This window comes from Salmo trutta, chromosome 26, assembly GCF_901001165.1.
Source record: "Salmo trutta chromosome 26, fSalTru1.1, whole genome shotgun sequence".
Taxonomy (NCBI): Eukaryota; Metazoa; Chordata; class Actinopteri; order Salmoniformes; family Salmonidae; genus Salmo; species Salmo trutta.
Genome location: NC_042982.1, coordinates 26,575,335 through 26,589,983, shown reverse-complemented (window position 1 = coordinate 26,589,983; position 14,649 = coordinate 26,575,335). Strand labels below are relative to the sequence as shown.

At 42.7% G+C, this 14,649-nt stretch overlaps 1 protein-coding gene across 2 annotated transcripts; it reads right to left on the bottom strand.

Annotated features, from left to right (window-relative positions):
• Positions 1-2,003: 2,003 nt before the first annotated feature.
• On the bottom strand, positions 2,004-11,902 carry LOC115163547 (signal recognition particle receptor subunit alpha-like). Of its 2 annotated transcripts, none has more exons than XM_029715537.1 (14): positions 11,438-11,902; positions 10,111-10,194; positions 9,832-9,995; positions 9,449-9,600; positions 9,110-9,272; positions 8,849-9,005; positions 8,499-8,605; positions 8,259-8,377; positions 7,198-7,284; positions 6,848-7,020; positions 6,381-6,594; positions 6,007-6,170; positions 4,929-5,027; positions 2,004-3,044 (listed from the first exon to the last, which is right to left on the bottom strand). In XM_029715537.1, the coding sequence occupies exons 1-14, from the start codon at positions 11,558-11,560 to the stop codon at positions 2,916-2,918; spliced, it is 1,935 nt and encodes a 644-aa protein (XP_029571397.1). In that variant the 5' UTR covers positions 11,561-11,902; the 3' UTR covers positions 2,004-2,915. The 2 variants fall into 2 exon arrangements, with proteins under 2 accessions (XP_029571397.1, XP_029571398.1); XM_029715538.1 differs by having other exon boundaries at positions 9,455-9,600; positions 11,438-11,883.
• Positions 11,903-14,649: the final 2,747 nt, after the last annotated feature.

Genomic DNA, 14,649 nt, shown 5'->3' with positions numbered 1-14,649 from the left:
CTCTACAGATTCTCAAGCTTTGTCAGGTTGGATGGGGAGTGTCGCTGCACAGCTATTTTCTGGTCTCCAGAGATGTTCCATCGGGTTTGGGCTCTGGCTGGGCCACTCAGACTTGTCCCGAAGGCACTCCAACGTTGTCTTGGTGTCATTGTCCTGTTGGAAGGTGAACCTTCGCCCCAGTCTGAGGTCCTGAGCTTCTGGAGCAGGTTTTCATCAAGGATCTCTCTCTACTTTCCTCTGTTCATCTTTCCCTCGATCCTGACTAGTCTCCCAGTTCCTGCCGCTGAAAAACATCCCCACAGCATAATGCTGCCACCACACTTCTCCGTAGGGATGGTGCCAGGTTTCCCCCAGACGTGAAGCTTGGCATTCAGGCCAAATAGTTCAATCTTGGTTTCATCAGACCAGAAAATGTTGTTTCTCATGGTCAGAGTCCTTTAGGTACCTTTTGGCAAACTCCAAGCAGGCTGTCATGTGCCTTTTACTGAAGAGTGGCTTCTGTCTGGCCACTACCATAAAGGCCTGATTGGTGGAGTGCTTCTGGAAGGTTCTCCCATCTCCACAGAGGAACTCTGCAGCTCTGTCAGTGACATTTACATTTTAGTCATTTAGCAGACGCTCTTATCCAGAGCGACTTACATTAGTGAATGCATACATTTCATACAATTTCATACATATCATACATTTTTTTTTCTGTGCTGGCCCCCCGTGGGAATCGAACCCACAACCCTGGTGTTGCAAACACCATGCTCTACCAACTGAGCTACAGGGAAGGCTGGGTGACCATTGACCATTGGGTTCTTGGTCACCTCCCTGACCAAGGCCCTTCTCCCCCGATTGCTCAGTTTGGCTGGGCGGCCTGCTCTAGGAAGAGTCTCGGGTGGTTCCAAACTTCTTCCATTTAAGAATGGAGACTGTTTTCTTGGGGACCTTCAATGCTGCAATCCTGTCTGAGCTCTACGGACAATTCCTTCGACCTCATGGCTTGGTTTTTGCTCTGACATACACTGTCAACTAGGACCTTATAGACAGGTGTGTGCCTTTCCAAATCATGTCCCATAAATTGAATTTACCACAGGTGGGCTTCAAGTTGTAGAAACAGCTCAAGGATCAGGATGCATCAATTGAGTCTCATAGTAAAGGTTATGAATAGTTATTCACAAGGTCTGTTCATTAAATTAGAACATTTCATAACCTGTTTTTGCTTTGTTATTGGGTGTAGATTGAGTGAATTAAATACATTTTAGAATAGGGCTGTGGAAAAGGGGTCTGAATATTTCCCGAATGCACTGTACACCAGTTGCCACCCAACTCTTCCTGTTGCAATACTTTTCCATTTTGCCTTTGTTATCCAGACCACACTATCAGCATTTATGTTCCAAGGTTGGAATTGGAAAACGTATTAACATACCGTAAATTCTGGACTATAAGCCGCAACTTTTTTCCCATGCTTTGAACCTCGCGGCTTAAACAATGACGCGGCTAATATGGATTTTTCCCGCTTTCAAATGTTTTTCTCCAAAAAAACACATTCTGTGACGTGCTCAGTTTTTTGGCGGCATGAAGATTTCGTTAACCCGTTCGGCAATTTCATTGGTCTAAGGTCAAACAGTGACGAGAGCGACAATGAAAACGATCCAATATCGGATGAAGCAATTCTGAGGCTATTCAACTCTGACACCGAAGGAGATGACTTGAGTTGTTTCAGTGCACAGCAGGAGGAAGATAGTGACCAATGACTTTCTTGGTAGGCTACTGTTTACTGCTAATTTTTAATTTTGTTACAAGCCGTGTTTCGTTAAAGCCTATTTATTTTTGTTACAAGCCGTGTTTCATTAAAGCCTGTGTAAAGTTCATGCGTTTCAATGTACCGGTAGGCACCTGCGGCTTATAGACATGTGCGGCTTATTTATGTTAAAAAAATCTTTTTTTAATTCAGTGGGTGTGGCTTATATTCAGGTGCGCTCAATAGTCCGGAAATTACAGGTTACATAACAAAACCGTAAGTTGTTACAGGCTATCATAGCAGCTTTATTTAGAAATGTTTACATTCTCAAATTGACATCTATTTTACACTACTGCAAATTATAGGGACTGGAAAATTGTAAGACTTGTCATTTTGACCGTTTTGTTATTTTTTTTTCAAAATGACAAAGGGGTAGAAAGCTAAATTTGAGGCCTGCTATTGCTCCAGTTGTCCAGAATGGGGTCTCTGGACTTTTAAACCCAAATGTAATAACTCATGTCTCTTCACCTCCACCAAATTGAAGGGGCATTGAACTCTCCAATTGCGGAGGAAGAAGGGCATCGGGGGGGTTATAGTGTTCCATCATGGAGAGCGAGAGAAACAGAAGATAGTTACTGGGTGTAGTGCAGGCTTATTAATGTTTTCAGCAGACAGACCGTCACCCCTGCAGTGGTGATGCTTCAGGGAGACGGGATAGGCACTATGGTCACTAAGCTTTACTCAGGGACAGGGTGGCTGCTGAAACGTGTCACATCCAGCAAGCATTCATACCTGACATTTTCTCATTGAAGTAAAGGGGAAAAACAGACCAAATGCCAAAAAGTGAATTTGACATTCTCTATTTGATCGGATATAAAGTCAGGAAATGTCTCTTGTTGAACTTCACCGCATCATTTTAAAGCTAAACAAAATTGAGGTACTTTTGAATTTGGACCAACAGTTTACAGAGGATACAAGAGACCTTAGTGCAATTTCTCGCATTCCAAATGTTGCTTAAAAGTCAACAACCGCCCCGTTCCCAGACAGCTGGGAGGAAGCCTGTGAGTTTTGCGTTTGGTGCCATGTGGAGGGTCATAGTTAGGATGTGAACTGCAGGACCGGTCATCTCAAAGCGCAGTGTTTGGTTGGCTTTGTCACGATGGTGAACACAGATGCAGGCAGCAGCCACTCAGGCCTTCATAAGGGCGCCCACCACAGCGCGGGCATTGAGGCTCCGCAGGTCGTTGTAGGTCTGCCCCGTGCCGACAAACACAATGGGCTGCCCTGTGATGTAGGTCATTGAGATAGCAGCACCAACCTGAAGGGAGGAGTGACGTCAGCTTTGCAACCACAAACCACGCAGACTTCTGTTCTTACACATTCTGATTAGGACGTCATAAACAGCATTTAAAAGCTTTGACTTCCATCAAACAATTGTCTCAACTTTTTACAGCGACTTCTGTTAACCCATAAGAGTCTAAGCTGGGGGGGGGGGGGTTCTAAGCTATATGGAATTGTTTTAAGATGGTCAGACCAAGGATGAGTTTGAATTTTAAGACCCCTTGAAGTATAACAACATACAGTACCAGTCAAGTTGACACCTACTCATTCTAGGGTTTATTTTTACTATTTTCTACATTGTAGAATATTAGTTCAGACAAACTATGAACACACATGGAATCATGTGGTAACCAAAAGGTGTTAAATCAAAATCTATTTGAGATTCTTCAAAGTAGCCACCTGCCTTGGCAGCATTGCACACGCTTGGCATTCTCTCAACAAGCTTCATGAGGTAGTCACCTGGAATGCATTTCAATTAACAGGTGTTAATTTTGGGAATTTCTTTCCTTAATGTGTTTGAGACAATCAATTGTGTTATGACATGGTAGGGGTGGTAAACAGAATATAGCCCTATTTGGTAAAAGACCAAGTCCATATTATGGCAAGAACAGCTCAAATAAGCAAAGAAAAACAACAGTCCATCAGTACTTTAAGACATTACGGTCTGTCCATCTAGAAAATTTCAAGAACTTTGAAAGTTCCTTCAAGTGCAGTCACAAAAACTATTAGGCACTATGATGAAACTGGTTCTCATGAGGACCACCACAGGATAGGAAGACCCAGAGTTACCTCTGCAGCAGAGGACAAGTTCATTACAGTTAACTGCACCTCAGATTGCAGTCCAAATAAATGCTTCAAAGAGTTCAAGATACAGACACATGAAGTCAGGTCTTCATGGTCAAATTGCTGCAAAGAAACCACTACTAAACGGACACCAATAATAAAGAAGAGACTTGCTTGGGCCAAGAAACACGAGCAATGGACAGGTGGAAATCTGTCCTTGGGTCTGACGAGTCCAAATGCTTGGTTCCAACCTCTATCTTTGTGAGACGCAGAGTATGTGAATGGATGATCTCCGCATGTGTGGTTCCCACCGTGAAACATAGAGGTGGTGTGATGGTGGTTTGCTGGTTACACTGTCCGATTTATTTAGAATTCAAGGCGCATGACTACCACAGCATTCTGCAGCACTCACAGATACGCCATCCTATCATTTGTTTTTCAACAGGACAATGATCCAAAACACACCTCCAGGCTGGGTAAGGGCTATTTGACCAAGCAGGAGAGTGATGAAGACCTGGCCTCCACAATCACCTGACCTCAACACAATTGAGATGGTTTGGGATGAGTTGGACCACAGAGTAAATGAAAAGTGGCCAACAAGTGCTCAGCATGTGGGAACTCCTTTAAGACTGTTGGAAAAGCATTCCAGGTGACTACATCATGAAGCTGGTTGAGTGTGGAAAGTGCTCATTAAGTCAAAGGGTGGCTACTTTGAAGAAACTCACAATATATTGTGATTAGTTTAACACTTTTGGTTACTACATGATTCCATGTGTTATTTTATATAGTGTTGATGTCTTCACTATTATTCTACAATGTAGAAAATAGTCAAAATAAAAACCCTTAAATGAGTAGGTGTGTCCAAACTTTTGCCGGGTACTGTATATATTTGATTATTTTTGGCCTTACTGCTATTAGCCCATATAAATTGATTAAATAACAGACTCACTACATGGAACAGATAGTCCCAAAGAAATATAAAAATGAAGTTTGTTCTGAAGTGTCTGTCCTATCTGAGAGATATAAGAAAGATCAGGAAACTTGTTTTATTTTTACATGTATTTAATGGCATACAAACCTTGTCATCAATGGTGTCGAACTTGGTGAGAACGATCCCATCAATGAGACGTGGCTTATCAGACATGGAGTGATCAGCCAGCGCCTGGTTAAATTTCACCTGAAAGTAAAGTATCGCACTCGTTATACAGTGTGGAGTGCAACATGAGACAGCTATGCAAATCAACAAACATTTACGGTAGCCTGGCGGATAAGCAGAGTGGGTGAGTAACGGAAAGGTCGCTGGTTTGAATCCCCGAGCCGACTTGGTGATACATCTGTTGATGTGCCCTTGAGCAAGGCACTTGAACCCTAATTGATCTTGTAAAGCACTCTGTATAAGAGTGTCTGCCAAATTACTTAAATGTAAAATGTGCCCTCTGCACGACAATATTGAAAAATATAATCCAATAGCATAGCCCATTTCAACTTTCTAGGGTTGTAAGTACAGCTAAAGCTCACATTTTTATGCCATTTTAATCCTTGGATGGGCCGCCTAAGCGGTTTTTTTCTTCATATCACCTAAATCCAAACAGTGTAAAAAAAAATATTTGGGATGGAAACACTTTTGGTATAAACTTCAAATTAAAAAAAAACTAAGTATGTAGAAAAGAATGTCCCAATACATTTTTTTATAATATAATCTTCGACAAGTAACAATAACCCAAATAAAAGCTAGACAGTCAGGGTGAATTGAAAATGTAGCACTATTCATTTTGTTATTGTTTTAGCTATGGCAAATTACATAGAATTGTAGGAAACTAGCTTTAGAAGTGAAAAGTTCTTTGCTCCATGGCAGAATATGTAGAATTACAATAAATTAGTTTTAAAACTGCTATAAAAAAAAAAAATTCTTAGCTCCAATATTCTAACATTTTAGGAAATTGGCTTAGAAATTCTAAAATGTTTCTACACCACCAAAATGGGGTCCTCTTTTTGATCCAGAAAAAATCTGAAGATATAGCATAATCCAAAATAAACTCAAGAGTATCCAAAACGGATGCGAATTTATTTGGCAGTCTGTTTTTTATCTTCTAGGGATCTGAGTGTCAGAGGCTGATTAAACAGTAGGATGTTATATGTTCTAAAAGGACTCTTACTAGCTGGTCCACAGCCTCGTTGCCCACTAGAGCCTCCCCCACAAACAGCAAAAGGTCAGGCATGTTGACAGCTATCAGCTTGGCCAGGGCCGTCATCAGGGGGGTGTTGTCCTGCATCCGTCCAGCAGTGTCCACCAGCACCACATCAAAGGCCTGGTTACGGGCTGGACAGAGACGGGGAGACAAAGGAGGATTTCTTCACTTGGTTGAATGGATGTCTGGCTTAGTCCGTATACTCAGTTTATATGTGATGCATTCGTGAACCCCTCCTACATATCACCATACATTTAATTGAGATCAGACAGAGCTATGGCATACTATGGGACTAAAATGATCTAATCTATGAATGGCAAGCTGGGGCATGGTATGGTTACCATAGGCAATAGCCTCCATGGCGATGCCAGCGGCGTCTTTCCCGTAGCCTTTCTCATAAAGCTGCACTACGGGCCGTCCCCCGTGGTCCTGAGGGGGGTGCAGGGAGTTAAGGCGGCGCTGGTGGGTACGCAGCTGCTCCACGGCCCCCGCACGGAATGTGTCACAGGCTGCTATCAGCACGGTGAAACCGTTCTCGATTAGCCAGAAAGAGATCTGCACACAGAGGATGGAGGGTTTCAGCAAATAAAACAATATTTTCCCTGCTGGTTTTTCTGTGGTCTGAATTGGGGCTTACTAGGTTATCAGTGGCCTATGTATCTAGGTTATAGTACGGCCAGGAAAGTCCCAACCAGGACCTGGTTTGGTGAAATGGATGCAACCCAGGTTTAAAATCCCCAGCAATACCAATGTTTTCAATATGATGGATTAACAGGAAAAAAAACATTGACACACTGGTGGATCTAACCTTGGCCAGGTTGGTGGACTTGCCAACCCCGTTGACCCCACAGAAGGTGATGACGAAGGGCCTGTGCTGGCTCCGAGCCTCCAAGACGTCTCTCAGGATGTCCACACGCCGCTTGGGTTGCAGGATCTGGACCAGGGAGTCCTGCAGGGCCCCCTTTACTGTTGAGGCCACAGCTAGAGAGAGGGGAGGGCTTTATCAGAGCAAGGGGTATACTCTGAACTGTTGTGCAGTGTCTTCGCATCTCTTTGGGGGAGAGAAGTCCATCTAGTTCACTTCAATCTCTCCACAGGTAAACTCATTCTATTGTGGACGTATTCTATTCTGACTGCCTGGAAGACAGTTGTACTCACTGGTGAAGGTACCCATGACTTTGCCCTCCAGTTTCTTGGCTACAGAGTCACAGAGTTGGGAGGCAATTTCAGCTGCTACATTCTTAGCTGCAAAAAAAAGTTGATGACAGAAAATTCAATGAATACAAGTCGACTGTGAAGCTTTTCCCTCAGGTGAACTAGGACATGAACAAATAAAGGTTGGCTAGTTATGTACACTCCCTTATGTATTTATTTGGACAGTGATGATAAAACATTTGTCTCTATACTCCAGCATTTTGGATTTGAGATTAAATGTTTCATATCAGGTGACAGTACACAATGTCACCTTTTATTTGAGGGTATTTTCATACATATCTGTTTAAGCATATAGAATTGAAAGCACTTTATGCATCTACCCCCCCATTTGAAGTGCATGTGGATGCTACCATGATTACAGATAATCATGAATGAATCATTAATAATGATGAGTGAGAAAGTTAGAGGCACAAAGATCATACCCCCAAGGCATGCAGACCAGGGGTATGATATTTATCCCTCTAACTTTCTCACTCATTATTCACAATTAATTCAGGATTATCTGTAATCATGGTAGCATCCACATTAATGTATAAGTGTTCAAGAACATTATTATTTTCACCATAAGTGACTCGAAAATGACAATACATTATTTACCATTCTTTTCTATCGTCCACAACATAATCTGTGACACAACAAACTTTAAATGCAGCCAACAAGTTTGTAACTTGATGTAATCATTGCATGCTAGGAATATGGGACCAATACTAAACTTTTGACTACCCCACAAGTGAATTATTTCAAATACGTACGACACCTTCAAATGGAGGGACTAGAGACATAGTGCTTTCATTTCTAAAAGTTAAAACATATGTACGAAAATACCCTAAAAAAAAAAAAAAATTACATTCTGTACAGTCACCTGATATGAAACATTTGATCTGAAATCCAAAATGCTGGAATATAGAGCCAAATGTAAAGTTTTAGCTTCACTGTCTAAATAAATACATAGGGGAGTGCATGTGTTAAACTGATACTGTAGTGGGGAACAGAGGAGTCCATACCGATGAGGTGGTCCCTCATCTTGTCCAGAACTGGCTCCATGTCCTCCTGGCTCAGACTCTTGGAACCCACCAGGCCCTTGAGCATCCCAAACATCCCCCCAAAAGCACCCTTTTTGGGGCTAAAAAAAATAAAGCGGGTACTTAAGTCAGGTGCAACAGGGCACAACGTCCCATTCATAGCTTCCATTCCACAGCCATGCTTCTTATTATCTGACACATGTAATAATCTAAGGGTCTCACATTTTTTGGCTTGTGTCAGCAACTACCACCCTCTCCACCGCATCTTCCTCGCTGGACTCGTAATCCACAGCGAGCAGGTCACCCTTCATCGAGCTCAGCTGCATCCCCTGGACAACAAGACTTTATTAAGATGTGCAATTCCTATAAACTAAGCACTTCTACACCATATGGGCCTTATTTATTAAGGTACCAACAGAGCATCCCTGAAGGCTAATAGCTCAAGTCTGGTTAAACCAGTGACCGCTGCACTCACAATTATTTCACATTTCAAATAATGTGAGCACAGATATTCACTCTGGTACAACCAGGCAATATTAGCTCTGCTGCTCTCAAACCCAACAGGCACATACCGGGTCAGCTTGAGCGTCCAGGACATGGTCCCCAGTAGCATGGGCTCCGTTGCCATTGCGCTGGCTGTAGTCCAGTTCCTTGGTGCTGCTGCCACCCAAGGTCCACACCCGCTTCTCTTTCCCCTTGGTTTTCTCCTTCGCAGGATTGGGGGACTTACTGGAAGGCAAGAGACAATGTGACTTTCAGTACTGAAACAACTGTCAGTAACATTCCAAATTAGAACTTTAACCACATTGTGTTCCATTCCTCCCCCCACTCACCTGGGCTTCTCTGCAGGTGCCCACATGCGCTTGCGTATAAACTCCTCTCTCTTCTTCTGAATGATCTCCTCCTGGGTCAAGCCCTGGTTACCATTCTCCACTGTCTTCTGGGCACTGGCTGGAGCTTTGGCTTGTTCCCCTTTCACAGGCTCAGCAGCAGGAGCTGGGGGGAAGATCTCAGAAACTAACCCCTGCCATACAAAACATGATCAATGTCCCCATGAAATTAAAACATGAAGGAAAAAAATGTGGGACTGGTTTCAAACAGAAATTGTGTAAGGAAGAACCATGACAAAGTGCTTGTATTCCAACAAAACCTCCATAATAATCACATCTCACCCTTACCCTCTTTTTTGGCATTCTTATTCTTCTTGCCCTTATCCCCTCCCTTCGTCTCGATCATGGACTTCACAGTTTTCTGGGATTTCAGGGAAGCATTGAAGCTCCTCATGGAGGTAGGACCTCGAGCTTTGCTGCTCTCCTCCGCCTCACTAGAGCACAACAGGACAGTAACAGAATCAAAGCATTTGACTTGAAGTATTGTGAAATTATATTTTATACAAGTAGCCTACAGGTCCTTGTAGACCTGTGGGCTGACAACTCAACAGCTGGTTGTGTGTGAGATTCAGTATAGCAAATTAGTTTGAAAGTATAATATCTCTTTATGCACCATTAGTTCAGCTCTGTATGCAGTATCAGCCCTAAGATGTGAAACTGCTTACCAAAGAAGCATTTTGAAGTTATCCTCAAACGTAAAACAGCTGCTCAACAGTGTAAGGGCCCTCTTTTGCTCCAGCTCATTCTTATAGCGATCCCTGAAGTGGAGCTGTACGTCATCTATGAACTTGTCAACATACGTCAGCGTCAGGATTTTTTGAAAACCCACCTATACAAAAAAACCAAACATGGTCAGTTGAGTCCACACCATAGACTGCATGAGAAGTTTCCTTCAGGAAATAGAACTACCGTGCATTACAATCACATTTCTATATGAAACCTACCACAAAAACCAGCTCAAACTCATTATCGAGTTTGTACTTAAGACTCAAGGCGTCATGAGTATAGGAATTGTTGCCACTGCGTTCCTGAAACAAAAATCAGAGAAGCATTAACACTCAATACTGTAACACAGATCAGAGGTTTGTTTCATCACTTAAATGTAAATTCTCTTGAGCATATGTTCTACACCGAACAAAAATATAAATGCAACATGTAAAGTGTTGGTACCATGTTTCATGAGCTGAAATAAAACATTCCAGAAATGTTCCATACGCACAAAAAACGTATTTATCTCAAATGTTTGACACAAATTTGTAAATGCTTGTAAGCATTTCACAGTAAGGTCTACACCGGTTGTATTCGGCGCATGTGACAAATAAAATGTGATATCCTGAGGCCCATTGTTGTGTCATTCATCTGCCACCATCACCTCATCTTTCAGCATGATAACGCACAGCCCATGTCACAAGGATCTGTACACAATTCCTGGAAGCTGAAAATATCCCAGTTCTTCCATGGCCTGCATACTCACCAGACATGTCACCCAATTAGCATTTTTGGGATGCTCTGGATCAACGTGTACGACAGAGTGTTCCAATTTTCGTCAAAATCCAGCAACTTCACACAGCCATTGAAGAGTGGGACAACATTCCACAAGCCACAATCAACAGCCTGATCAACTCTATGTGAAGGAATGTTGCACTGCATGGTGTTCACACCAAATACTGACTAGTTTTCTGATCCAGACCACGCCCCTACCTTTTTAAAAAGTATCTGGTACCAAAAGATGTATTCCCAGTCATAGGAAATCCATAGATTTGGGCCTAATTAATTTATTTCAATTGACGGATTTCGTTATATGAACTGTAATGCAGTAACATCTTTGAAATTGTTGCATGTTGCGTTTATATTTTTGTTCAGTATAAATATTTGACATCTAACGTTAGCTAGCTACGTGGTAATAGCCTTGCATTTTGGGATAATCCCACTATGCTGTGCTATTGTCATGTGGCTGGCAAACTCATTTGTGCGCGTGTAACCCCCAGTTCCCAAATCCTCCATGTCTGTATTACGCAAGCATATAGCTAGCTCACTCCTAGCATTAGGTAGCTAGCTAACAAGTGCGCTAACTTTACCAAAACACAAATCATATTTAGTTTAGACAAATAATAATTGACATGTGTATCTACGAAAGCTACCTAGCTAAATTAGCTAGCCAGTTTGTTGACGAAGTGGCGACGCTCTGGCGCATACTGAAAACAACCATACATACACACTAGGCGGCACGGAAACATGACAGCTGTCACTTGATTCGAAAGCATTTCTCACCTGAAGGATCACTGAGCGGATCAGCGCGTTGACAGGCCCGGTGAAGGATTCTGTAACACCGGTTCCCTGAAAACACCACAACACTATGCCTCCCTTACTGAAGATGGTGAAGAAATCCAGCATCTTGCCACCATGTACACGAGTGAATATACCAAAGTAAAGAAAACTAACAAAAACGTGAAATGGAGAACATAAAAAAAAATGCAATAAATAAGTGAGCCGACGAATCTTTTAAGTGCCTTCCACCTCGAGAAGGAAATCTAATCAGATATACACTATCTGATGAAAAAATTCATCCCAAATCTAGCTACCTCCACTAAAACTGTTTTAGACACATTAGATCCAAGACCAGGAAATGGTCTTCTTCTTCGGGGTTTAACGGCGGTTGGCATCCAAAATGTGGTAGTTACTGCCACGAACTGGACTATAATTGAAACCCATTATACTTTGTGATAAAAAATGGGAAAACGTGAAAAGGAAATATTTTATAAAACAAATACACCCTTCCAACTAACCCCACAGTCATAAAAACCCACTATCCCATTCCATTACTTTAACCCTATCTGCTCCTGCACCATGCCAACAGCCTGGGAGGATGGGACACCACCACTCAACATACCCTTTTACATTTACATTTAAGTCATTTAGCAGACGCTCTTATCCAGAGCGAAGTCAAATCTCTTAATAATAATAATAATAATAATAATATTTTCTTCTTCTTGTTTTATGGCGGACTACAAACCAAAAAGGTTTATTGCCGCCACCAACTGGATGGGATGAACCCCCCAAATAAATATATATATATTTTTTTTTTATCCATACGTAATAGTGAAACTAACTTAATCCACCCCAATAAAAATAATACATTGCCAAAACAAACAAAACTCTCCCTTCCTTCTTTTAATTCTCCCATGTCTCCCTTCTCAGGCTCTAGGACCTAAGAGGGTGGTACGGCTTGTGCCAATATTCCATGTAACTCCTTTGCTGAGAAATCTTTCAGCCCCAGGAACCGATCCGCCACATCCACTGTGATTTCTATGTTCCTGGACCTTCTCTCCACCTTGGCAGTGCCATTAATTACCATAGCTATAAAGGCCACAATGTCCACCTTCTTAAGCTTTAAAATGTCAGGATCCTTCTGGTGAAAGGCAACCCCTGCAGCCTGCAGTGTAGGCCTATTCAGCACCATGGACTCTTCTAGTGCACCATTCAAACTCTCAACCCTTTTCACAGCTGCTGCATATGAAATGCTCTGGACAGCCCTGACTTTGGCCACCTCATTCTCTTTCACCCTTGTGGGGCATTCGAAAGACGTGGTTTCATGGTTCCCACCGCAATCCTATGGGATTTAGGTCAGAGGAAGTTATGTGGAGTAGATTACGTTTGGGCACACAGGTTTCAATGCCACTTTCTTGGATGATAGGGAGACATGAAACAGGTCTGTGTGATGAGTGTTTAGTGGAGGAAACGGTGGAGCATGGGTTGATATTTTGTGAACTGAATGACATAGATAGGGAGAGATGTGTGAAAGGGTTAGAGAGGCTGGATGAGGTTGGGGTTTGGGTGGTGTAGTGGGGGGAGGAAAGGGGTAGGAAGTGGTGTCTAGGGCTCTATTTAACTTTCTTAGAGGAACAGGACTAATGAAGAGAATTTAATGTACAGTAGGTTGGCTGTGACTGGCCTCACACTCCAGTACAGTAGGTGGCGGTGTATGCACCCTAAAAGTCGGATGCGATCCAACCCAGTCCTAAAAAAGAAGAACAATGAAAATCGATGTGGTGGCAGCTGCAGTGAAGTATTTGGGTATACGCATCGGATTCGGTCGAACGAAAGATGGCGGAAGCGAATGATAAAGTGTATTCTGAATACAATGGCGGTACAATCAAGGAGAATTGGAGTATTGTCCAAAAGAATGGAAAACGGAGCAAAGTAGTGTACAGCTTTGAAAATGACCCTTTGTGTCTAGTAGGAGTACGGTTTGTTAATGAGGAGCAGCTAAGCAGAGTACCAATCTTTAAGAAACCATTTGATACGCGATAAAATTGAACCCCTTACAACTAACATCCCACTCCCTTTGACAAAGATTGAACGCTTTTGCCCGGATCAAGGATTTGTTTTCCCTGCAGCCCAACGGGACCTGAATATCTACCCCCACTCTCCCCACCGCACTCTTAGCAACCACATCGGCCTTCTCATTACCCTCCACACCCACATCGGCAGGAACCCAGCAAAAGCTTACCACCACTCCCTTCCTCTCCAATCCCATTAACAGCACCATCATCTCCACAAACAAGTCTCCCCTATCCGACCTGCCTGTCGTCACACTACTCAACACTGCAGACGAATCAAAGCAGATCACCACTCTGAGTGGTTTCACCTCCTCCACCCATAATCATGGCCATCAACTAGGCCGCATACACTCACACATAATCAGTTAACCGCTTACATACTCTAACATTGAACTCTGGGATATATACCCCTGTCCCCACCCTACCACTGACTGGATCCTTTGAACCATCTGTATGTATCCTTAAAAAACAAATAAAACTGATTACCCTTACCCCATTCTCTCCTACCCTCAATCATATCCATATCTATACATGGTTTCGGAAAACAGCCACGGAGGAACGTTCCCCAATGCAATTGGTGTCCCTATCTGTCTCCCCCAGTCCATAAGCCTCTCAACATACCCCATACCTAAATACTTAAACTGAGACACCCTACCTATCTCATGACCGTATACAGTCTAACATCTTTATGCTTCCTCATAGAAAACACCAAAAACAGGACTTGGCCACAGACATCCTAAACCCCCATGTTAGAGACCAATCTTCTGTTGGGGGTTACCCTGGGGGCCGGGTGTGGGGCTACACCAATGCCATGATTACTGTATATATGTGATGACCTTTGTATGCTTGCAATGCGCAATGATGGAGAAGTACTGCTTTATTTCTCAGGCTGAGAATTGTCTGCACCTGCTGATAGTCACACAGGCTCAAAGCCGAGAGAGTAGAGTGAGAAACCCACAGTCTAGACATGTTTTTCTCATTTTAGATACCTTGTATCTAATCCAATGCTACAATGTTAAGGTATGATTGACGGTAAGTTGTCCACACCAACTAGTATAAGGAGCGTTGTCTCCTGTTTCGCCACACAGATCTTTACTATAGACTACTGAGGTATTCTGTATGTGAATCTCTGTCTGCAATTGC

What these genes read in the sequence shown, in the direction of transcription:
- LOC115163547 (XM_029715537.1), bottom strand. Translation starts at nt 11,560, where the DNA reads ATGCTGGATTTCTTCACCATCTTCAGTAAGGGAGGCATAGTGTTGTGG. An exon ending in TGGACGCTCAAGCTGACCCG is followed by an intron (nt 8,606 to 8,848) that starts GTATGTGCCTGT and finishes CTTGTTGTCCAG; the next exon opens with GGGATGCAGCTGAGCTCGAT. An exon ending in AGTCCACCAACCTGGCCAAG is followed by an intron (nt 6,595 to 6,847) that starts GTTAGATCCACC and finishes CTCTGTGTGCAG; the next exon opens with ATCTCTTTCTGGCTAATCGA.